Consider the following 22,872-nt stretch of genomic DNA (forward strand, 5'->3'; position numbering starts at 1 on the left):
GTTGTTTTTTCATCCTAAGTTCTACTACTGTAGTGATATGTGAATATTTTCAACATGTAAAATTTAGCTCCCCGTTATTATTCACAAGAGATGTTTTCCATACAAGCAACGATAAAATTAAAAATTTTGAAAACCCCCGACTGAGTCGCAACTTTAGAATCAAGAGGGAAAACTGAAAATCCTTTTAAAAGCCTTATATTATTCAAAATCAATGTCAAGTATTTTATTTGCTATTAAATAGAAACTGGCAACACATAAAAATTTTAAATCATTGCGTTTTATTTCCTTGTTGGCCAACACTGAATTCGGTTATCCATCGCGTGAATAAAGGCTTAGCCGTTATTAAAATCTGCTTTAAAAAACGTCATAGTTCGAATTCTATGAAACATGGAAGTTCCAAACACATTCTATCAGACGCGGAAAAAACTTCTCTTTATTTTGGTATTAAATTTCAAAAAATTTAACTATGTTTTCGCTGCAAAAGTCGCGAAAAACCTTTTGGAGGTTTTTAATTAATATCTTCGTTAATTAATGTCATCCAAATATGCAAACTAGCTAAGAATACTCTCGATCAATTCTCCTTTCGAACAATTTTTTTTTTTTCAAAATCGGTCTGTCCGTTTGGGCGTTAGAGTGCCACAGACCGACACACAGATGACCCCCTTCGTTTGTGTGTCGGAGGTTAAAAATATGAGATCACAAAACTGACACTTTAGTTTAGAACAGATTCCCTTTTGGGAGAAGTACTCCCTTTACAACCCCGGTCTCCATTTCGTTGTGGAGTCGAAACTAATTTAAATCCGTTGCAACGCAGTCTAAGTGCACCGAAATAAATTAGTAAAGGGTTTTTAAAAAATAGAATAAAAAAAAAGGAATAAACTCGGTAGTTGGTCACTAGAGATGCAGCTGGCGAAAATAGGCAAGGGAAAAATGAAAGCATGCAATCAGTTTTTCCTCAAATTTGTACTCCGGGGATTTAAGTGTAAAGAACTGAAGAAAACAGGGTGAGTAAACAATAAAAAAGGAAAACAAAAATCTAGTAAAAGCTTAATGAGAAAAAAGAAAAACGACTCTTGCTTGAACAGTTGCTTTGTTTCACTGGATTGAAGCGGTAGTGAATACACATGAGGATTCCTAGAAAATAACGTTTAGAATTCGTTCTTGATTTGTATCAGAGCTGAAATAATTTGTGCATAAGCTTAATGAGAAGAGTTAGTTTGGTTTTATATTTTATAACTAGAAAATCGCCCGTCAAGGTAAGACGGGTGAAAATTGTTTCTATATTTGAACGAAGCCATTGCCTGTTTGGTGATATTTTAATCGTTGAAATTGTAACTGTAAACTCCGGTAGCTAGCGTTCATTGTTAATCGTTTCTTCATTCCCCTGAAATGACAGTCTTACCAGTAAAGCAGTTAAGTTACTGGATCAAGTTCAGCCTTGTCACGATAAAGCCTTTCCATGCATGTTAAACATTACCAAAACATATTATCAAATTATCATGCCGTGGCGCGAGTTTCATTGTTGGATCTCGCGGGTTACTCGATCATCGGCTATTATATATAAGAGGATAAGGCTGATTAAGAATCAGCAGTGTATTTCTAGGGTTAGGAATCGTAAAAGAAATAGTAAAGCTTGACCAAGGAGAGATGGCAGATCACCTTAAAGGGAAAAGTCATTTGTATAATTGTAATTGGTAGAATTAGCCCGAAAGTGCCGAGTAGTAAGAGATGCGTTCTCGCTGATCTATCTATTACAAAATTATAACAAACAACATACTACACATGATGCAAATAATGTTTTTGTATCAAAGTCATCCGCCATCTCTCCGTGGTCGAACTTTAACTAGTCCTTCGGATCAAAAAATGTGATGATTTACACTGCTGAAAACCAATGTCCATGAGCCGGATGTCTACTATCGGACAACTTCCACCCCTATTTACAATTTGAAACCTTAAACTGGCAGGCTTATGTATTTTGAGGACCATAAGCTCCACTGTAAAAACGATTCCGAAACGTTCTTGGAATATAATGAGCAATTAATGTGAACAATTTCTGCCAGTAATATATCGTGCCAAAACCAGGAACGTTTTCTGCTAAAAGTCAGTAACCTTCCTGACTGAAATTATCCACGAATCTGCCCGGTAAAAGCCATTCCGGAACCTTCACGAGAAGTTGGGCAAGTTTAATGTAATTGATTAGAACCTTTCTGATTTACTAAGAAAGCTCCAGAAGCGTTAATGAAACCATGGTCAAAGCTACGACAGAATTAGAATTGCAAGTATGAACCGAGCAATCTCCCTTGCCTTGCAAAGCTGCAGTTATCCAGAGACTTGTCCGCTCTCATTGGGAGCTTAGTCAATCTGGACGGGCTCTCATCGAACTAAAGCCGATATACTTACAAAACACGCTCAGTCAATCTTTAAATTGGTAGCTAAAAATATTTTTCACATCAGTGAAAAGTCTGCATTCGAGCAACTTATATCAGTTTAGGCAATGTTTTTGCGATACTTGATTTAACGGGGAAATAGATGAAAACCTGTGAAATCTCGAAACGTTCAACGGAAATAATCGATGTCGTTTTGGAATTTAGTTAGTGTTTGCGCTAAAATATGGAAATTTGCGGTGCTTTCAAAAAAAAAAAAAGGATAGTTTAAAAAAAAGTACCTTTTTTTCCCCTTGCTAATGTCAAGATTCTTATGTCTCAGCAAAATTATTATTTTTTAATTATTTAGTTGCATTCGGTAATTTATGAAGCAAAATTGTGATCTTAGAGGAATCACATGTCCAAAGCAATCCTTAAAGGTTAGGACTGGCTACAAATAAATGAATACACCTTTGTGCCAAAAAGAAAAAATATAACAGCACAACTAGAAAGACAACTTTGCAAACAATTGCTAATTATTTTACAAAACCTTTTCTTAAACATCCTGTAAGCGGGATTTCTTACGACAAGAGTCAGTTGCAGTAAAAAATAGGCAGAGCTTAAATTTCATGGGAGCTAACTGACGCTCACATTCCCAGATATGTTTTTTTTTCAGTGGCTTTTTACATATAAGACGAAATTTCGGACTATTCAATACGCTTTCTGAAGTACTTAGTACTCCTGCATATTTTGTTAAAAATTAAGCCGTAAGAAGAGTATCAATTTCACCCTCGATCTGCGTACCATAGTACAGTAGAGTCATTTTGAGAGGATTTGTTTTACGCGAAGATAACCAGTACAAATGGCAGGTGAACCTCTCCTCTGTCTTGTGGCAGGAGATAGTACTAGTAACCCTGGTAGGTTCTGTTATGCAGCATGATTTGGAAAAACTTTTCAATTGAAAGCCTACCTAGGACCTTATCTTAAACGCGTTTTACTCAAAACTTGAGAATATCCACTTACATCCCTTTGCTTCCCTCTGTCTCAAATGATCTTTTTGATCTGTTAGTGAAGGAAGATCCCTTTATGAAAGTAACCTGAGAAATCACGGATGCGTTAATGCCCAAAAGAGAATGATAAGTGTTCGAATTAATTGGGACAAAGTTATGTTTTCAGGGACTTTCAACATGGTTGTAAGCAGCTCCACTAAGCAATTCTGTTTGTCTTAATGTCATCTGGATGTCCTTTTTGACTGCTGAAAATCAGTCTACAAGAGAAATTGGGAATATTGAAAAGTTCTTTAGTTTGTTTTTGGAAAAATTACATTTTCCATTCTTTCATTATAATGTACGAAATATGGATACATTGCCTACATAGTTAGGAGGGGGACAACGCCAGAGACAATCGGACTTACCACGCACAAATCCATGGAGGTAAAAATATATTTCCTTTAATTGGTATTGGAAAATTGAGCTCTTGACAACTTTTCTTCTGATCAACAGTGAGGGATCTCCGCTGCAGGCTCGAACAATGAATATCAATATCAATAGGCAATAAATACCTCATAAGGTATTGGCTAGTTCTTGTAGGTCTAATAGTGCTATTTCAGAGTAGGAATTACTGATCCTATTTTAGAGTTTTTTATATTCTCCTTCACATTTGTCCTTTCTCCGAGGCGGAAATGGTTCAGTTACAATGCATTTCTTCAGACGCCCAAGGAAGCTCGATTTTCTAATGCCAATCATGGAAGTGTATTTTTTCAGCTATAGATACGTGACTGTTAAGTATGATTATCGTTGCTAACTTTCTAAAAGTTCTATCCCTTTTTTGCGAAGTAAAATGAACAAATGCAAAATGTAACTTTCTTTTCTCACAGAAACAATCTGAAGAATTGTTCAATACTCATAGTTTCTCATCTAAACCAGTTTTAAGCAATAAAAACTGGCATCCAGATCGTATTAAGACAGATAGAACAGCTTGTGGGATCTTCCATAGCTAGCTCGCAATCAACTTAAAAGTCTGCAAAAATAATATCTTTGTCGCAACTAATTCGAACTCTGTAATACTTGAAATACATGAAATACACCGCCAGCTCAGTCATTCCAGCCGAGGACTGCAGTTTCGCGCTTATTAGCTTGTTTGGCACACTTGGCTTCCTTAAGAGGTTTTCCACCTCTAGCTCAGTCACTTCCTATGTCGTGCTGATGAGGTCTAATAAGCACGAAACTGCAGTCCTCGGCTGGAATGACTGAGCTGGCGGTGTATTTCATGTATTTTTGCCGTAGCCCTGGCTATAGGGCGGTAACTTACTGAAAAAACTGTAGTACTACAGTGAAAAATTGTTAATGACTGCCAACAGACTATAACAACCATGATATATTTTATGAACAGTAAGTTTATTCACATTTTATTTATGCGGGTATAGCATAGACAGGGCCGCGCCGTCCCTATGTGCAAGGTCGTGCGGCGCACGACGGCGCCAGAATCAAAAAGGAGCCGAGCTGTACCAATCAAAAATGCTCCAAATGGGAGGAGGAGGATTTCCAACAAAAAATATAAAATTGAGTTTTTCATTTTATTTATAAAAGTAGCGGTGAAATTATACTGCTCATTAAAACAAGCAATCCTCCTTGCTATAATCTATAAGGAAAAATTATTGCCTCGTTGTGTCTGAATATGCTATTCAAAAGCAGAATCTTTTACACTGAAAACACGTGATGCTAATTAATGCAACAATTGGAATTTTTCTTCATATATGGAGCCATGAATATTATTTCAGTATACAGTAAAACCTGTAAAGTTGACCACCTTTGTAAGTTGACCACCTGTCTATGTTGACCGCTTTTGTCAGGAACGGAATTAGTCCTATCTTGTATAATGAAGGAAAACCTCTGTAACTTGACCACCTTTCTATCTCGACCACCTGTCTATCTTGACCACTAATGAACACCAAATTTGGTTTGGAGTATTGTAAAAAACCCTTTGTAAGTTGACCACTTGGTTTATTTTTTAAAATTTTATTTAGCAAATTATTATTTTTTTATTATTTTTTTATAGCTTTCCAAGAATATTTTTGATGTCAGACCAGCATTTTACCAACTAAATGAAACCGCACCATAACTAAACCTCCTTTTGAGTTTGAGTAGATCATCATGGGGTTATAAATGTATATGAGAAAAAAATAAAGCGAAAAATTTGTAATTTTTGAGTAGCTATGAATATTTAGGAACTATTAATATCAAATGAGTAACTTTTCATAAACAATATGACTTTTTTTTAAATCAATTTACTGAAATTTTAAATTTGCATGACACATTATATGTCATTCTGGGAAAATAATCTCTAAAAATATTTAAATAACATTTTAAATTATTGTTTCAAAGTAATGCTAAACAATGAAAGTGAGTTGAACAGAAATAATAAGTGTCAATTAGTCAAAAAATGAATACATAGTGCAAGAAATGACAAAAAAAAAAAAAATCATTACCCCCTTTATAAGTTGACCACCTGTCTAAGTTGACCACCAAAGTAGTGCACCGCAAGTGGTCAACTTACACAGGTTTCACTGTATAATTTTACATTTCAGTTCTATAATTTTACAAGGTTGAGCATACGAAGAAGCGCAAGAAATTTGTTATTCCCCATTTCACTTCTTTCGATGAATACGTTGTATTATAACTCGTGCAATATGTCTTTTGTGATTTTTAACTATTGTTCATGGTAATTTCACTGCATCATGTTATCATACATTAAAAAATACGTTAAGCACATTTGCATGTTATTTACTTATGCGTTAGATACATATATTGAGACAATAATTTAAATTAACTTTTTAGTTCCGAAAAGTAACGACTCTCTCGACCCTAATTACTCAATTATTCCACCCCCTTTTTCTTCAACTATATGTGTATTAAAGGAAAGAAAGAGCTTTGGGACAATGTTTGTTTTATGTATTAAATTCAATGTCTTTTTAACGATTTCATATTTTAGAACTGTTCGTTTTACCGGCAAATTTTACCAGAATGCTTAGTTCAATGTTTTTCAAAAATATTTGCTATTGAAGGGGGGGAAAAAACGCGTCTTCGGAAAACAAAGTGATTTTAATAAGGGAAGAAAATGATGTTGGGGTAAAACTTTTATTTCTTTAAAAAAAAAAAAATCTTCTAGTTAAAAATTATCAATAGTTCCAGCTAATTGGTCTGCTACTCCCCCTCCGTCCTACTTTTTTTTTTCTTTTTTCCTGATTATTTTTCTTTTTTCTAGTTCGCCTGAAAATAGGAAAGTTTTCAAATTTCTACTCCTCCGAGTCCCCCCCCCCCCCTACAAAAGCATTACCGAGAATCTCAAATTTCGTTTCCAGATCTTCAATTTCGCAAAGTTTCGCGAAAGCACCTGAATACGAAACAAAAAACCGCGTTAGAAAATCACTTAAAAATGCATTTTTATAGCTTTGATTTCGAAAGATTGCCGGCCCTAATTTTACCAAATATGGTCAATCACGTTTTTAAGACTTCAATTTCAGAAAATATTCGGGCAAGGGCCTCCGAACCTCCTACCTTTAACATCATCAAAATTTAGGTTTTTCAAACATGACTTACGAAAAATTTAAGTTATAATAGCCTTTGAACCACTTCTCCTAATATCATAAAATGCTGCTTAGGTTTCTAGGACTTTAGGTTTCTAGAGCTTCAGAAATCCCTTCTTGTAAAAATCTTCAGAGTTGTCTACAAATGCGTTTTTGGAAGTTCAATTTCAAAAAATTGGAAGGGAGAAAAAGAATTGATTTCTATCTATTTAAAAGAAAAAAAAAACAATCGAGTAGAATCCCAGAGTTCCATCCCTTATTCTAACGTCAATAAACATGGCGAGTAATCACGTTTTAAGGCTCCAACTTCTAAAAATTTCTTCGGAGCCCCTTGTACTTTTTTCCCCATAACACCACCAAAGATCGTCTAAAACTGCGTTTTTCTAACTACAAGTTTAAAAAAATTTCCGGGTAGAACCCTCGGACTACTCTTATTAAAAGAGATTTTTTTTTTCAATTGATACTGCCCTAAAACTATTTTTTAGTTGCGTCACTGCTCCTGTTGTCGTGTTTTTGAAAGGCATAAAAGTCTTATTAATTGTTCATCACTTAGAGATTAGATAGATATTCAAAGTGGCTTAACTGAGATATTAAAATATTTTTTTCGTCCAAAACGCATTATTAGCATATCATAGGAGCTGCTGAACACGGAATAATTTCGAGATATGAAGTAAAAATGTACACCATATTGTAAAATTAAATATTCACACATTATTTTTTGTATAAATTAAATGCCAAACTTTTTTTCATTATATATTTGTCTACAAAACCTCCCTCCAGGTATTAACTATATTTTCCTCGAACGTCAGAGCATAAAAGCGCTCCAAAGACATTTTCACGACGGCACCGATCAGGCTTGGCGCGGCCCTGAGCATAGCTATCGAAATAATAACTCATTCTTTTTTTTTTATATATATTTATATATCATTAGAGGAGTATTTTTTTAGCCTCAGGGTCTACTCTGTTATCAAAGTCATATACAAGAGAAACTTCTTTTAACTTAAAGTTAATTTTAAAAGGCTCTTTTTTTTGTAACGGAGATAAAAACATTCAATGCGAGAACAGAACAAAAAGCATTTTAAATTTAATCTAGAATGAGTTCTACTCTCCGTAACGTGGTTCGAAGAAGCTGAGAGTTGTTCGGGGAAAAAAATGTGACGCATTTGCCTTTGAGCGTCAAATTTCAAACAGTTCAACAAAGTTCGAAGTTTAATGCTTTCTTCCCGAAGGGCAATTTCACGAAAACAGACGTACCCATTGTTCCAGAAAACAGTCTGCAAAAAATCCAAATATTTCAGATCCTTATTTCTTTGCATGGACTTTATGAGGAGCATGAATTAATTCTGTTTCTGAACATTGAAATTAAATTTTGAGGATTTCCTGGAACAGTATTTGAATTAAAAAAATTTGGCTTAGTATGTATCTCTTTCTATAAGTCTTCAAAATTTAATTTTCATTATATAGAAGTTAAGTCCATGTTCTTCGTTGAGCTCATGCAATAAAATAAAAATCTAACATACTTTTTTTTGGAGTTTTTTCTGTGCAGTAACTGATACGTCCATTAAAATAGAATGGGGTCGTTTCCAAAATTTTAAAAGCATTTTTTTTCTAAAAGAGCATCATGCTTAAAAACATTGGATCTGACCATTTTTTTAAATAATTTGTTTAAGTTTAATATTTAAAAAAATACTTAAATCGGAGCTCTTTTATTGTTTACGGCTTCTGCCGATGACATCACAAATGATGAAATGCCATTCTCTGTTGCCATTCCTAGAACGTAATATTTAATTTGCTTCTTTACTCACATGTGCTAGCAACGATATGGTTGATAGCAAGCGTAGAGCGCACTATTTAATTCGCTTCTTGATTATCATGACGTGGAAACGTGGTACAAAGATGCGGCAAAGTGCATCATTTGTGACGTCATCAAGACCACGTCTTGTTTGCAAAATCGGACAGTTTAAAATATTAATTTAAAAAAAGCTGTTGGGGAAAAAGAAAGTATTTTCTGGGGTTTTTTTTTCTCATTTTATCCATTTCAATGGCTAAAATTAGTACTTTTGACTGAAGGAACCACCCCATTGCCCTAAGTTTAAAAAATGAAATTAAATTAAAAATCGAATTTCTAAACTAATCTGTGAGTCTAAAATTATAAAAATTTTCTCAAAATATCGTCGTAAAACAAATAAATGTGCTATTCCATGAAAAGTCAAATAAGCGAGTATAGTACGCAAATAAATCATCCCTGAAAATGCATCGCTTTGATTTGCAAGTACGCCGAGATTCCATGCTTTAAATTAATGCCAAAATTAAACATTGTTATGAGAAATCTATGCCTCTCGATGGTAAGTTGCTATAACGGAAACGGAGTTGATTAAATATCGAGTTGATTACAATTGAAATTGAAGCGAGTCGCTGAAGTCGATGAATTTGCACCGTTGCCATCCATTCATTCAGTAAAATGCAATTTAAATACGTTTTGACTCTTTGCACGTATAATGCGTTTTATTAAAGCGGAACATTTCTCAAACTTCAATTTCGATGGAAATAGAGATGCGGGCGGGGAATTACTTTTCCCGCCTAAAATGGGGGGAGGTGTAATGACACCGGTCCTTAATTTCGCCAGATCGTGCTTTGCAATCGCAAATGACCTAATCGTATCGGTATCGAATCTGTTGGCAATATTCGAAGGAAATACTTATTTTGCGATGGCTTTCACGATTATCGTGATGGTGGAGGAGAATCATCCTCATCTTCATCGAAATATTGCTTTTTTTTTACCCCTCTTGCCACCTTTGCGGGAGATTTCCGTATTAGATAGAGCAGCTTGATTTTGATATGTTTGGAACTGTATCGAAATAAATATGAATAGCTAAACTCGTGCCTCCCTTTTTTAATCTTGTATATTCCAAATAACTGTTTTTGATGTTCACACCATCATGCGCAGTTCTTACTGAAACGGCAGTTATGGCTTGATTACCGAACATGTTCACGGTATACGTGTATAGAGAGAAAATCTGTTTTTTATTGATCTTTTCAGCTTTCTGCGAATTGAGAAATTGCCAAAACTATTTTTGCAACATATGATCATTTATTTCTATTCTTATACTTTTTTACCATCTGGTACATTAAAATTAACAACTGACATAATGGTAGTACCAATTTGAAAGTAATAATTATTTGCTGCAAAGAACTGAAGTGAACAAGCTATTTTTGGTTTAAACGAAATAGATATATTTTAGGTATATGTCATCGTATTTTTCTCGAATTATGAAGTGAACAAGATTATCAATATTTCATCATCGGTCCTATACTTTCATTTACTGAATCTTTTTAGAGATATTGTTTTCAAAGTGGTGCAATATTGATATTTGTATGGGGTATGTGCGATTAGAGCCACCGGTTAACCTGTGGCTAACCAGGCGCGTTCTAACAGAGCTACTGGTTAACTGATCAGTCTGTGAAAACATTCTACGGACACTCGCCGCTGACGTGATCAAATCAACCAACCGGTTAACCGGTTGCTCTATGCAAACATACCCTATGTTTTTTCAAAAGCACAAAAAAAAAAAAAAAAATCTCGCGGTTTGCCGTTTATTATTTAAATTTGAGACAGTGAAAAGAAAAAGGATGTAAATGGACTTTTTAAAGTTTTTAGTAAGACGCGTTCCAAGTACGAACCAAAGGTAGGTTTTCATGGAAGAGTTTTTTTGAAGCATGATGTATTGCAGCACTTGCCAGCTCTACTAGTACCATCTCTTGATGTCCCAAAACCGAGGAGAGTTTCTTCAATCACCTGTACTATAGTTGAGGCAAACCCAACTACAGAGTCGTAATGCTCTGATTAGGATCTGCGTAGCCTTCACAATACTGCCAGGTTAGGTTTACCCCGACTGTAGTTTATCTCCAAACTTTTGATTTTGGCTCTTACAAATTTTCCTCTAGGTGCTCGGGATGATCATGATTTTCGATATTTTTTAATGAAAAGTGCTGAAATAACGAAGATAAACAATGCTTGAATCAACACAAAAGGCTGTTTTTGAAATATGTTTCGTTGACATTTGAATACGTTCAATGGAGGATTTTTTTTTAAAAATTAAAACGAAATGGTAAGACATACAGTATTTTAATTAGCGTAAAATACTTGCCATTTCTATGATTTTTGTTTGAATAATCAACGCATGCTTTCAAAAGCAATACCATCTCTCCCCAAACTTGAGAAATATACCTCAAATTTTGTGGTGAAAAATGTGAAGGATAGTGACTTTAATCATCTTGTTTGATACCGTGAGAACAAAAAAAAAAGAGAGAAAAGAAAAAGGCGCTGTGGCGCTGTTGTATTTAATGCTTGATTATTATTTTTATCTGAACATAATTACCAAAAAATTTCTTTATTTAAAGCTAAAACTTTTACCTCCGTGCTTTTATTCTCAATTTAATCTGCATATTTTTCAAAATAGTAGTGCCAATAGTTTAAAAATACTTAGTTCATAGTTCACAAAAAAAAAAAAAAATCGATTTAATAGTGAACTGTAAGCATTGAACTCCTAAGAATTCGCCCAAAAACTCAAGCACAAACACAAGAACAATTTCACACTCGGAATGAAAAATAACACTACACAACACAATTAATTCGCAACTCCAATAAATTATAGAGAGCGCTGCAGCCACTATCTAATGGCGGATGAAAAAGGTAAAACAAACACATGCCGTAACTTATAACTTGCTTTTACGCTTCGTGAATGGCAGTAATTTTTCATCGTGTTTGTGAGAAGCTTTCTTTTCTATTCTTCTGAAATTACATTACACCATAAACTGTCTGAAGCTTGTAATTTACCCCAAAGAAAACACGTGGAATGGAATGTTTTACCTTTTTCTTTACTATTGTTTATCACCGCAAGCTAGCGTATTCGAGCTCTGGAGTTGCGAATTAGAATGCTAATCAAATTCAAAGTATATTTTCAAACTGTTGCCACGAATATTTAGAGAATTTATGCAGATTAAATTGAAAATAAAATCACGGAGGAAAAAGTCAACTTTTTCTGAATAACGAATAAAAGTTATTACACCTGAAACAAAGTTCGTTTATTCAAATTAACGAATAAATTCAAATCCGTTACCTTTTACTTAAAAAATCCAGCACTCCGCAACAGCAGATTCATTGCAAAGGCCGACTTCTATAAGTAAAAGGCTCATTGCAGTTAATGTCTTGTTTAGGATGTGAGTAATAGCTTCTCTCTTAAAAGCAGTAAATAATTATGTTATTTACTGAAAGCAATGGGATTATCAGGTGGTACAAACAAGCATGCTGAGTGGATTGAATGCTGTAATCCCCTGGTGATGCAGGTTATCTGAGTGTTGTTCATTTTTTAAGTTGTCCCGTCGCCTTCCACGCCAGAAGCAGTTTCGCATGCGTCTTCTGATAACCCAGAGGAAAGGGTGGTAAATCTGCCAAACGATGCTGGTGGTAATCTGTAAAGCTACCTGAACTGCACTCAATCATTACCCACGCAGTCTAGTTCCAATCTTTTTTTTTTTCCTTCGTTGATTCCTATCAGTAATGTTTCAAAAAGATTGACACAGACAAGAAAGCACTCTGACGACATGGCAATATTGAAGTTTTAATTTTTTAAAGTTCATTAGCTTTTAACACTGTGACTTCTGTGAAGGTGGAAGGAAGTGTGATGTTGATATGATTCGCGTTACTGCTTCGGTGAACTCTGGAATGAAATTTTTTGTTTTTATAGCTTAATGTTCGAACGAAATGTTTAATTCTTTGGAGTTTGTCGAGCGGTTTTGAAAGTACATACTGCGGTATGATTTAAACCGTGATGATCTTTATGCAGCTCAATGGTAATATCTGCTTTTGAACATATAAATTAGTTTTAGAAAGCGCCGGTACTGAGCTTTTCTTATTTTATGTCGGCTTGGAATAAGAAAAATATTTTTCTGTTCCTATAGGCAAATATTGTTTTAAAGAATGCACCAAAAGATTTTTTTTTTCGTCTCTTTCTAAAAGACGAAAAATTTTGCTGTATGAAAGAAAAGATGTTGTGTTTGTTCCGTTAGCAATGGAAAAAGGTTTTTCCATTCCTATTAAAAAGATAGATAAACATATTTTGAAGTTTAAAAAAAAAAATCTATTCTATCTATAAGGTCCTCTGTTTGCAAAACCTTCTATATTTCGTCTCCGTATGAAAGAAGTTCTAGGTGCGGCTGAGATCAAATGTAAGTCAATAATATATTAATTATTCCATTACACATTGAAAAATGGAAAATTTGAAGCGAACCCTCCCTACTATATACTCCCTTGAGGGAAGTTCTATTCGAATCAAATCTCTTTTATGTTTGCCGCTAGTCTAGGGCAGAACACCTGATTCTCATGTTTCACTTTTTGAATCGAAAAACTTTTCGTTTAAAACTATAGCAATAACGAATGCTAACATTAGAGTCTGCGATGAAGTTTGAATCATTTTAATACTTCCAGATCTTAATCTATTTGATCACATGACATCGTAATTTTAATTTAAAAACTGATGATATTTTACTTCCTGGTACCATAAGAACCTTTTTATTATCTAGTGTATTAAGAAACATTTTTACGAAGATTCAAAGGGGAAAAGGCTAAACTAAGGATGAGTACTTGCGTGGTTTCAAGAAGATGACAATACTTTTTTCAGGATTATAGTCAAACATACGTATAATGACAATATTTATGACAAAGTTGCTTTTCGCCGCAAAATAATTAATAACTTTTGGAATGTTTCTAACTTAGCACTTATAAATTAAATGCAAGTACTAATGCATTTGGCACTATTTGGGGCGGGGAATTTTTAGAAATTATGCAATCCTAGATTTTTTTTACCAAAAAACTTATACGATGTGTGTGTCAGTAAAAGCGCTTATTTTCGCTAGGCTGTAATTTCTGCGATTTTTGTCTGCCCGACGTAATTGTGAAATTTCAAGTCTCACAAAATTTCTGTTCATATAAAATTCTCGAACTGTTTTGCCCGTGAAATCACCGAATGCTTTTACAGTGTAAAATAAACTGATTACTTTAAATTATATTCGACACATCGAAAAAAATCTCTTGTCAGTGGCGGGTAGCGATTGCGATGCTGGACCAAAAATGGAATTCCACTATTCGGTATGTGTTGACACATGATACTGGAATACAGGTATTGGAAAATTTTCCATTGGAAAATACACAATTCCCATACATGAAATACACCGCCAGCTCAGTCATTTCCAGCCGAGGACTGCAGTTTCGTGCTTATTAGCACTCATCAGCCCGGCATAGGAAAGTGACTGAGCTGGAGATGGAAAACCTCTTAAGGATTAATGGTATTCTTTGGCGGTAATTTACTGAATACTTGCCTTCAATCTTCGAGTTGAACCGAACCATCGCTTCGGTCGCTCGTGTGGTCTGTGCTAATTCTGTATTAGCTACCAGTTTGTTTGGCACTCTGGGTTTCTTCCTTAAGAGATTTTCCACCTCCAGCTCAGTCACTTCCTATGCCGGGCTGATGAGTGCTAATAAGCACGAAACTGCAGTCCTCGGCTGGAAATGACTGAGCTGGCGGTGTATTTCATGTATTTCTGCTTTAGCCCTGGCTAATGGGCGATAATTTACTGAACATACAATTCCCATGTTGGATAACAAGGGCGGATCCTGTTTCTGTGTTTGGAGGGAGTCAACATTAAAATATGAGCACACAAATTGGAATGCTCATGCCCTAAGAGCAATGACGCATCCTCTCAAATGTTACGGAGTATCCCCCAAAATGAGACCTCTCCGAAAAGAATCAAAGACCCCTTAAAACATTTCCTAAAAATTTCAATGGCAAAATTTGCGCTATGACCCACCCCACTCCTTTCCACGTGGGCATCCCATCTATTTTATGGAGATGTATGGCGAACGTTTTTATGTTTCAACGTACTAAGGAAATGGTTACTTTTTACGCCGAAGCATACGTGTGTAATATTTATTTCATTTTATTTACTTTTGTAAATAAGTTTTCTTCGACTTTCATTCAAAGCTAATGTAGTAAAATTTCCATAGATAAATAAGTACAATTTGTTAATAAGTGGCAACAGAAATTTTAAGTTATCATGAACAGAAGATTTATCAATTAGTATTATTTACAGCGATTGGAATATTATTGTTTGATTTTTGTTTCTGTACTTTCAACTCTACAGTCGAATCCCCACTTACGCGAGGGATGCGTTCCAAGACGCGTAAGTCGGAATTTCGCTTTGTGGCGAAGGGTGTGTGTAAAAACTTTTATAAATATGTCCAATTATTTTAAACACATGTAAACACCACCTAAAACTGTTTAAAATCATTTATCAACTATACATTAATTTCTTACATAAAAAACTGAATTTTTAATTGTACTTTTAAAAAAAACGTTTTATTTTACCCAAAATACTGCTACGTTACACAAAATCAATGATCAATGGGAAAGAAAGGAAAAAGTAAACTAGCATGGTACGTATAGTATGTAGTAAGAAAAACAAAAGCACTGTAGTTGTAATGTATAGTAGATCCAGTAATGATATTTGTAACATAAAAAAGTGAAGATGATAATGATTTATGCGACGTGATCAAACCGTTATTTTTTAATTTTTAAATAAACAATACAGTTGTTTTCCTATTGTTTTTTTTTTATAACGTTTCCATCTATGGTAACACCCCTCTTCCTCGTTTCTTAAATTCACAATACCAGAGCAGCTTCCATTTTCATAATTTTTGCATTTTCCTTAGATACTACTCGGAGAACTTTTACGGATTTCCTTTTCTTGACTTTTAACTGTACATATGGAAGATTCACTCATACCTAATTGTCGTGCTACCTTCAACGCATTTTATAGTTGTTCATGCACGTAACCCTTAGCTTTTCTTTAATTTTCAGAAACTTTCTCTATTTCTTTCATTTTCACAAACTTTATATCAAACGGCGCTCTTAGGTGTCATTATGTTTCATTAGCATTCACATCTAGAATGAAAAAAATAAATGGAAAATGAGGAGTACATATTTGTATAAGCGATGTTCAGACTAGTACGATGTGGAAACTTCCGCCCTCAGTGATGCTAAAGGGATGAAGGTCCATTCACGAAAAAAAATTTTTAGTAGCCAATAACAAAGCCGATACTTACATACCGCAATTCCCTTCCGAAAATTTTCGTGTTGCGGGCGAGGAATTCGCGTTAGATCTGAAATTCTTTACTGGGGGAAAAAATCGCGTTATAGCCATTTCGCGTAAGTCGGATCACGTCGTAGCGGGAGTCGACTGTACATGTAACTTGTCGAATAATACGATCTCATTGACTATCTTCTGTGACTCGAAATCCAAAAACTTCTTTAGTATGTAAAATATAGACTGCAGTGCCGGATCTAGGGGGGAACAAGCCAGAGCCCTTTCTCCGGGCGGCAACTTCTTTGAGTGGTGAATTCATCCTATTTCTGTGTGTGTGTGTGCGTGCGTGCGTGCTTTTTTTTCCGTTGAAACTCAATATAAAAACTTGAAGAAAGATTGGTAAGGGTGGCAGTTTCAAGTTTTTAACTCGGCTCGGAAAAATTGAAGATCCGATTCTGGTAGTCTGTATAATCTAGCTGTTTTATTATTTTTACTTCCTTTTACAAAAAAGGAAGTATTGTATTCGCGAAAAAATTTTCACTCAAAAATCGCCCTTAATTTCCATTTTGCTCACCCCCAAATGAATGTTGAGTTTTTTTTTCGATTCGACCACATGCGGAAAAGTGCCTAAGAATGTATAGACACGCGAAATATCCATTTTGACCATCACCGAGGTAATTACAACGACTTTTCTCGTGACGTCTGTATGTATGTGCGTATGTGTGTATGTGCGTATGTGCGTATGTGCGTATGTATCTCGCATAACTCAAAAATGGTATGTCCTAGAAAGTTGAAATTTGGTACATAGACTCGTAGTGGGGTCTAGTTGTGCACCTCCTATTTTGGTTGCATTCGGGTGTTTCTAAAGGGGTCTTTTGCACCTTTTTGGGGGGAAATCATTGTTAATTTCGATGCAAACTCAAGTGGTGTTATAATTTGGCGGTCACTTGGCGATATATCGCCAGTCTTTTGGTCGCCAAGTTTTGTCACCAACTTGGCGACAAATTTGGCGGAGTTTTTTTTTTTTTTTTTTTTTGATTTCAATTTGGCCATTGTTGGTGATATTTAGAGAATAAATATTGAATCACATTAAAATAGCGAATAATGGGGAAATGACATTAAATTGGAGTAAAAGGAAGTCATGTGATGCACACATCAGCTCGTTTTTTCCATAAACCTGAAATCAAAATTTAAAAAAAAAAAAAATCGCTTTCATCATACTTCTATCGTTCCAGATTTTAGTCTCACAAGCAACATGTTATCGCATCCCCTTCAAAACCATTGGTCTCGGAATTGTTTTCGGGTACACAAACGATTAAGCTCTCAGGACATTACTTCCCCTTGACAGTAGTTGACAACGAGCAACGAGACCAGCGTTCCAAATGAGTCTTCCATCCCACCTCCCCTTCTGAAACCAATTTCGTCTGCTTTTTATTGTCGGGTCACACGTGCTCTACTTCCTCTAACCTTCCCTCTCTACGACCTGCGTCTATTTTCAGCGTTTATTTATTAATTTGTTTAAGCTTTCCCTTTTTTTTAAGGAAGTAGTCATAATTTTATAGACAATTGCTCTGAGCACATCGTTTATGACATCGTAATCGATTTGTTTTTCAACTTGTTTGTTTTCTCGGGATATTATTTTGCTTTCGTTTTCTGAATTGACGTTGGAATTGCTTTTTCGAACAAGACGTACGTAATGAGGCTGCATTCCTAGGAATTCGAATTATGGTTTTCTAGATAATATTCTTTTTTTTATTATTATTCTTTCAGACATTTCGTAAAGTAAAATGGCCGCAGTAAGGCGTCGTTCTTGTCTGGTAGAAAGATAGATAGTGTTTATATGTGAAGTTTTAGCTCATGAATATAACACTTAAAAAAATGCATTTTATTATTATTATTTGTCACTAGGTTCCATAACAGTTTTTTTTTTCCTTTCTGCAGAAATAATGTTCGTATTTGTCTGTAAGTAACGATATAAATTTAAAACTATAACTACTGTCTTGTGAAATTTGTGTGCTACGTAACGGTTTTCTACGTCTTTTATATTGGAGATTAATATTTCACAGTCAAAAGTGAGAAATACGCAAGTATTATTAAAAAAAAAAAAAGAAAAAAAACTAAAACAAATATTAAATGGGAACGTGTTCCATTCACTCAACAATGATAAAAATCATTATTTTTTAGCTATAATTCAAACTCCCCTGTCATTACTTCAAAATTTCTGTAATTATTTCAATCTTCTATCATTATTTCAAACCTCTACTATTATTTCACAACTTTCGTTTCTCCAAATTTCAATTCTTATTTTTAATTTCTATTATTTCAAGATTCCCAAATATGTTTCGAAACTTTTATCAGTATTTGTTTATTCACAACTGTATTTCTCTTTAAGCCTGTATTATTCTTTTGAAATCCCAATTTTACTAAATTAGAAAAACTTATATCTTTCTTTTAAACTTATCAAAGACTTCTATTATACTGTAAAAATTTGGAATAGTGAAAGTATTTATAATTTTCGTTATTCCGTATTTCTAACCATATTTTTAATATCTAATGTTTCAAAATTGATTAATAACTTTCAAACTTTTTGATCCACATCAGAAATACCACAACTGTATTTAGATTTTATATGCATACAATTCAATTGCTATTGTTCCACTATTTTCCACTTCTTTTAGAGATTCCATTATTATTCTAGTGAATAACCTATTTCATTATTTAAAACTTATTAAACATCTGTACTATCATTATAACAGTTATCATTTTTAAAGCCTCTGTTTATATTTAAAACGTAATATTTTTATGTAACAGATTTTATTATTCCAAAACTTTTGAATCTCTTAATTTATGTCAAAGATTTTCGCTACTTATAACTTCTATTGTGTTTAAGATATTCTACTCCTACATGAAATCTCTCTTATTATACCAAAAACCTATCATTGCTTCAAAATGTCACTGTTATTTTAACTCTTATCAAAAGTTTTTTATTTATCGCCATCATTGCGTGACTTCCATTTCCTCCTATTAACTTAACTTGTCTTTTGATATACCCTAATACTACGTCAACTACTTGCTACGCCAAGAATCTGTTTTTTTTTTTTTTTTTTTTTTTTTTTTTTTTTTTTCAGATTCTATTTTTAAAAGAGTAATATAAATAATAATATAAGTGATAAAACATTACCCGATCAGATAAGATCCAGCAATTTTCTATAGAATTTATTTTTAAGAAATAGTGAAATAAATATCTAGTGCAGGATATTTGCAAATTTATTGAGGGTTGGAGTAACTTTACGGAAGTTTGATTACGCATTATGATGAGTATATTTCATGCTCGCCATGTGGCGACTAAATAAACAAATGTGACTAAAAATATTAGCATCATTTTCCACTCGGTCGCCACATTCCTATTAATCAGCGATGATGCCATTTATTAGTCGTACAACATTAACTTTTATTTCTTCTGATAATTTTTATGTTTTATATTGCAATTTAATAGCTGATTTGTTGATTAGTTGCTGTTTTGCCTGCAAAAAAATGGGGGGAGGTACTAGAAAGAAAAAATGATTGGCGTCTCATAAATTTAATTCTATTGGCCGCTGGCAACCAGAGAATGTTCCAAATCTTGATCTTCAGAAACAGGTGTTTTCAATCTTTGAAAGACAACGCAGAGTTTTCCTCTCTGCGCACATTTGGGAGCAAAATTTTTTGAATCAAATTTTCATTAAACGTCAGCTTAATTAATGAAATAATGCAAGTTTATTATTGCATGAGTAGACAAATTTTCGAAGTTTGAGCGATAATTAGAACGCTTGGAACGTGTTTCTAACAAAAGTGTCTGAAACTCTCCTGGATTTGAAATTTAGATGCGATAAGGAAAAGAAAGCATGCAAATTACATGGTTGACGTTAAACCGTATAATTTAATCAAGAGTTTGGGAAGGATTAAGATTTCAATAAAGATTAGAGCAATATTTGTATTATAAGTGTGATTCAAAAGCTTGTACGTGACTTCTAATTTAAATTTTATTGGCTGTATTCTCCCCCCAGGTGATGTGCTAAGTGCTATAGGCATATTGTTTTTCACAATGGAATACCTAAAAAAAGAGAAAGAAAGGAAAATGCTTAAAAGCTGTCTTGCCTTTACAGTGCATTGACTCTGAAAGCGCATTTGTACCTGTTTACACTAGAACTCGACTTTTTATTTCCTTTTACAAACAAAAAAGGAAGTATTGTATTCGCGAAAAAATTTTCACCCCAAAATCGGCCTTAATTTCCATTTTGCTCATCCCCAAATGAATGTTGAGTTTTTTTTTTTTTTTTTTTTTTCAACCTGACCTCACGTGGATAAGTGTCTAAGAACGTATAGTTGCCCGAAATATCCATTTTGACAATCCCCGAGTTTATTACAACGAGTTTTCTCGTGACGTATGTATGTACGTATGTGTGTATGTATGTCGCATAACTCACAAGAACGGAATATCCTAGAAAGTTGAAATTTGGTACATAGACTCCTAGTGGGGTCTAGTTGTGTACCTTCCTTTTTGGTTGCATTCGTATGCTTCAAAGGGGGTCTTTTGCCCCTTTTTGGGGGGAAATCATTGTTAATTTTGATGTAAACTCACGTGGTGTTATAATTTGGCGGACACTTGGCGATATATCGCTATTCTTTTGGTCGCCAAATTTGGCGATTTTTTTTAATTATTATTTTTTTGAGCAATCACAATTGCTTATTGTTCTCACTTGACCGTCCTTGATGTTCCGGTTCCTTTTTCAGCTTGGACCAGGCCTGCAGCACCACCGTCCACCGGCGGCGGCGCGGCTGGTCCTGAGCACTCTCCCCCGAAATCCACTTTTGCTGGGATCCATGTCCTACACACGCATGCCTGCACACAGACACAAACACACGCCTACATACACACACACACGAACGCCTGCACACACAGACGAACGCCTACACACACACACACACACGAACGCCTACACACACACATACGAACGAATACACACACACACGAACACCTACACGCACACGCACGTACACAACACTCACTCACACACATGCATACATACACTTACGCACCCACCCACACACCCACACACATGCGCCTACACAAACACACACGCTCGTGATTGCGAAAAACATAATTTGAATTCAAGATGCCAAAAATTCAAATTAATTTTTTTTTTAAATCTGGTTTCAATTTGGCCACTGTTGGTGATATTTAGAGAGTAAACTCTTGAATCACATTAAAACTGCCAATAATGAGAAAAATGACATTAAATTGGAGTAAAAGGAAGTCATGTGATGCACACATAAAGCTCGTTTTCCTTAAGTAGCGCAATTTGAATAAAAAAATGCCTCTTTTATTATGTTTATGGCCGTTTACTATTCCAATCCACACCGTGCAATGGTTCAACTCCAAATTTTATTCTCTGATTACTCAGAAAAGGAGATTGTTAACATTGGATATTTTTTTATTCGGAACTCCAGAGCTCGAATACGCTACCTTGCGGTGGTCAACAATACTACAGAAAAAGGTAAAACGTTTCATTCCGCGCGTTTTCTTTGGGGTATATTACAGGCTTCAGACAGTTTGTTATGTAATGTAATTTTAGAAGAATAGAAAAGAAAGCTTCCCACAAACACGATAAAAAATCGCTGTCATTCACTAAGCGTCAAAGCAAGTTATAAGTTACGGCATGCGTTTGTTTTACCTTTTTCGTCCGCCATTAGACAGTGGCTGCAGCGCCCACTATAGTTTATTGGAGATGCGAATTTCTTTCTGGTTCTTAATAATTGTTTTTATTTTTAATTATTTATTTAAATAAACTTTTTGTTTAACTTTTTTTTTTTTTTTTTTCAAATTTCTCCCAATATTCTCCTTTGCACAGACCTAGTTTCTCTTTCAAAATTACTATGCTGGTCAAATTCGGGTAACTTTGCAGATTGGTAAATGAACACAAACGCAAGAAGTGAAAAATGGCATCTTTACAGTGAGTTATCATCAATAAAAAGTGAAATTGTGTTTTCCCCCTTTTTTTTAATTTAATAGGCTTAATTAGACTAACTAGCCAAGGGTCTTTACAGGCAATAAAGCGCCATTTCTTCCTTAGAATCCGATATACTATCCATAAGTGCGTTAAGTTAAAAATATTACGACACGAAATTCATATTTTAACAAACTAGATATATTGTTCACTACCTAAATATATTGTTCATACACAAAAGACTGTTCATTGTTATTCTTTTTTATTTTATTTATTTATTTATTTTGCAGGTATTGAAACATTCACATTCTATTTTGGTGTCAAGTTTTACGCTTCTGATCCGTGCAAGTTGCTTGAAGAAATAACTAGGTAAGTTGAATTTTCGCTTTAACTGTACCCATTAAAAAAATCACCTATTTTAAAATATAATTACTCAATGAAAAGCAAACATAAAATGATAATTTCTATAACGTAATGCACAAAGTAAGTTAATCTCGAATGAACGGCGTTGAGATACTCTGAACAGTTGCTCAAAAGCAAAATCTGAACATCGCATCCTTCTTCTTGCATTTAACTGTTCATCTCTTAATAGAGAAAATAAAAATTGAAACTATTAAAATCATTTTTAAATAGTTTTCACACAAACACATGGTATATTTTCCACTCGGAAATTGTATTCTTGAAATCTGACAATTACTTAATTTAGGAGTTTCAAAAATGACGGTTATGGTGCCACTGAGCTATCAAGCAAAATCTACTGTCAAGGTGTAAAATAACTCAATTAAATTAACACAGA

The 22,872-nt window shown here is 34.3% G+C and overlaps 1 protein-coding gene across 1 annotated transcript in view; it reads left to right on the plus strand.

Moving 5' to 3' along the window:
* Positions 1–22,872, plus strand: part of LOC129221011 (band 4.1-like protein 4) — a 129,764-nt gene that overhangs the window by 44,777 nt on the left and 62,115 nt on the right. The window contains exon 4 of the mRNA XM_054855447.1: positions 22,367–22,445. Coding sequence (XP_054711422.1) covers positions 22,367–22,445 — 79 coding nt within the window. The remainder of the gene's footprint in view (positions 1–22,366; positions 22,446–22,872) is intronic.

This window comes from Uloborus diversus, chromosome 4 (genome assembly GCF_026930045.1).
Source record: "Uloborus diversus isolate 005 chromosome 4, Udiv.v.3.1, whole genome shotgun sequence".
Taxonomy (NCBI): domain Eukaryota; kingdom Metazoa; phylum Arthropoda; class Arachnida; order Araneae; family Uloboridae; genus Uloborus; species Uloborus diversus.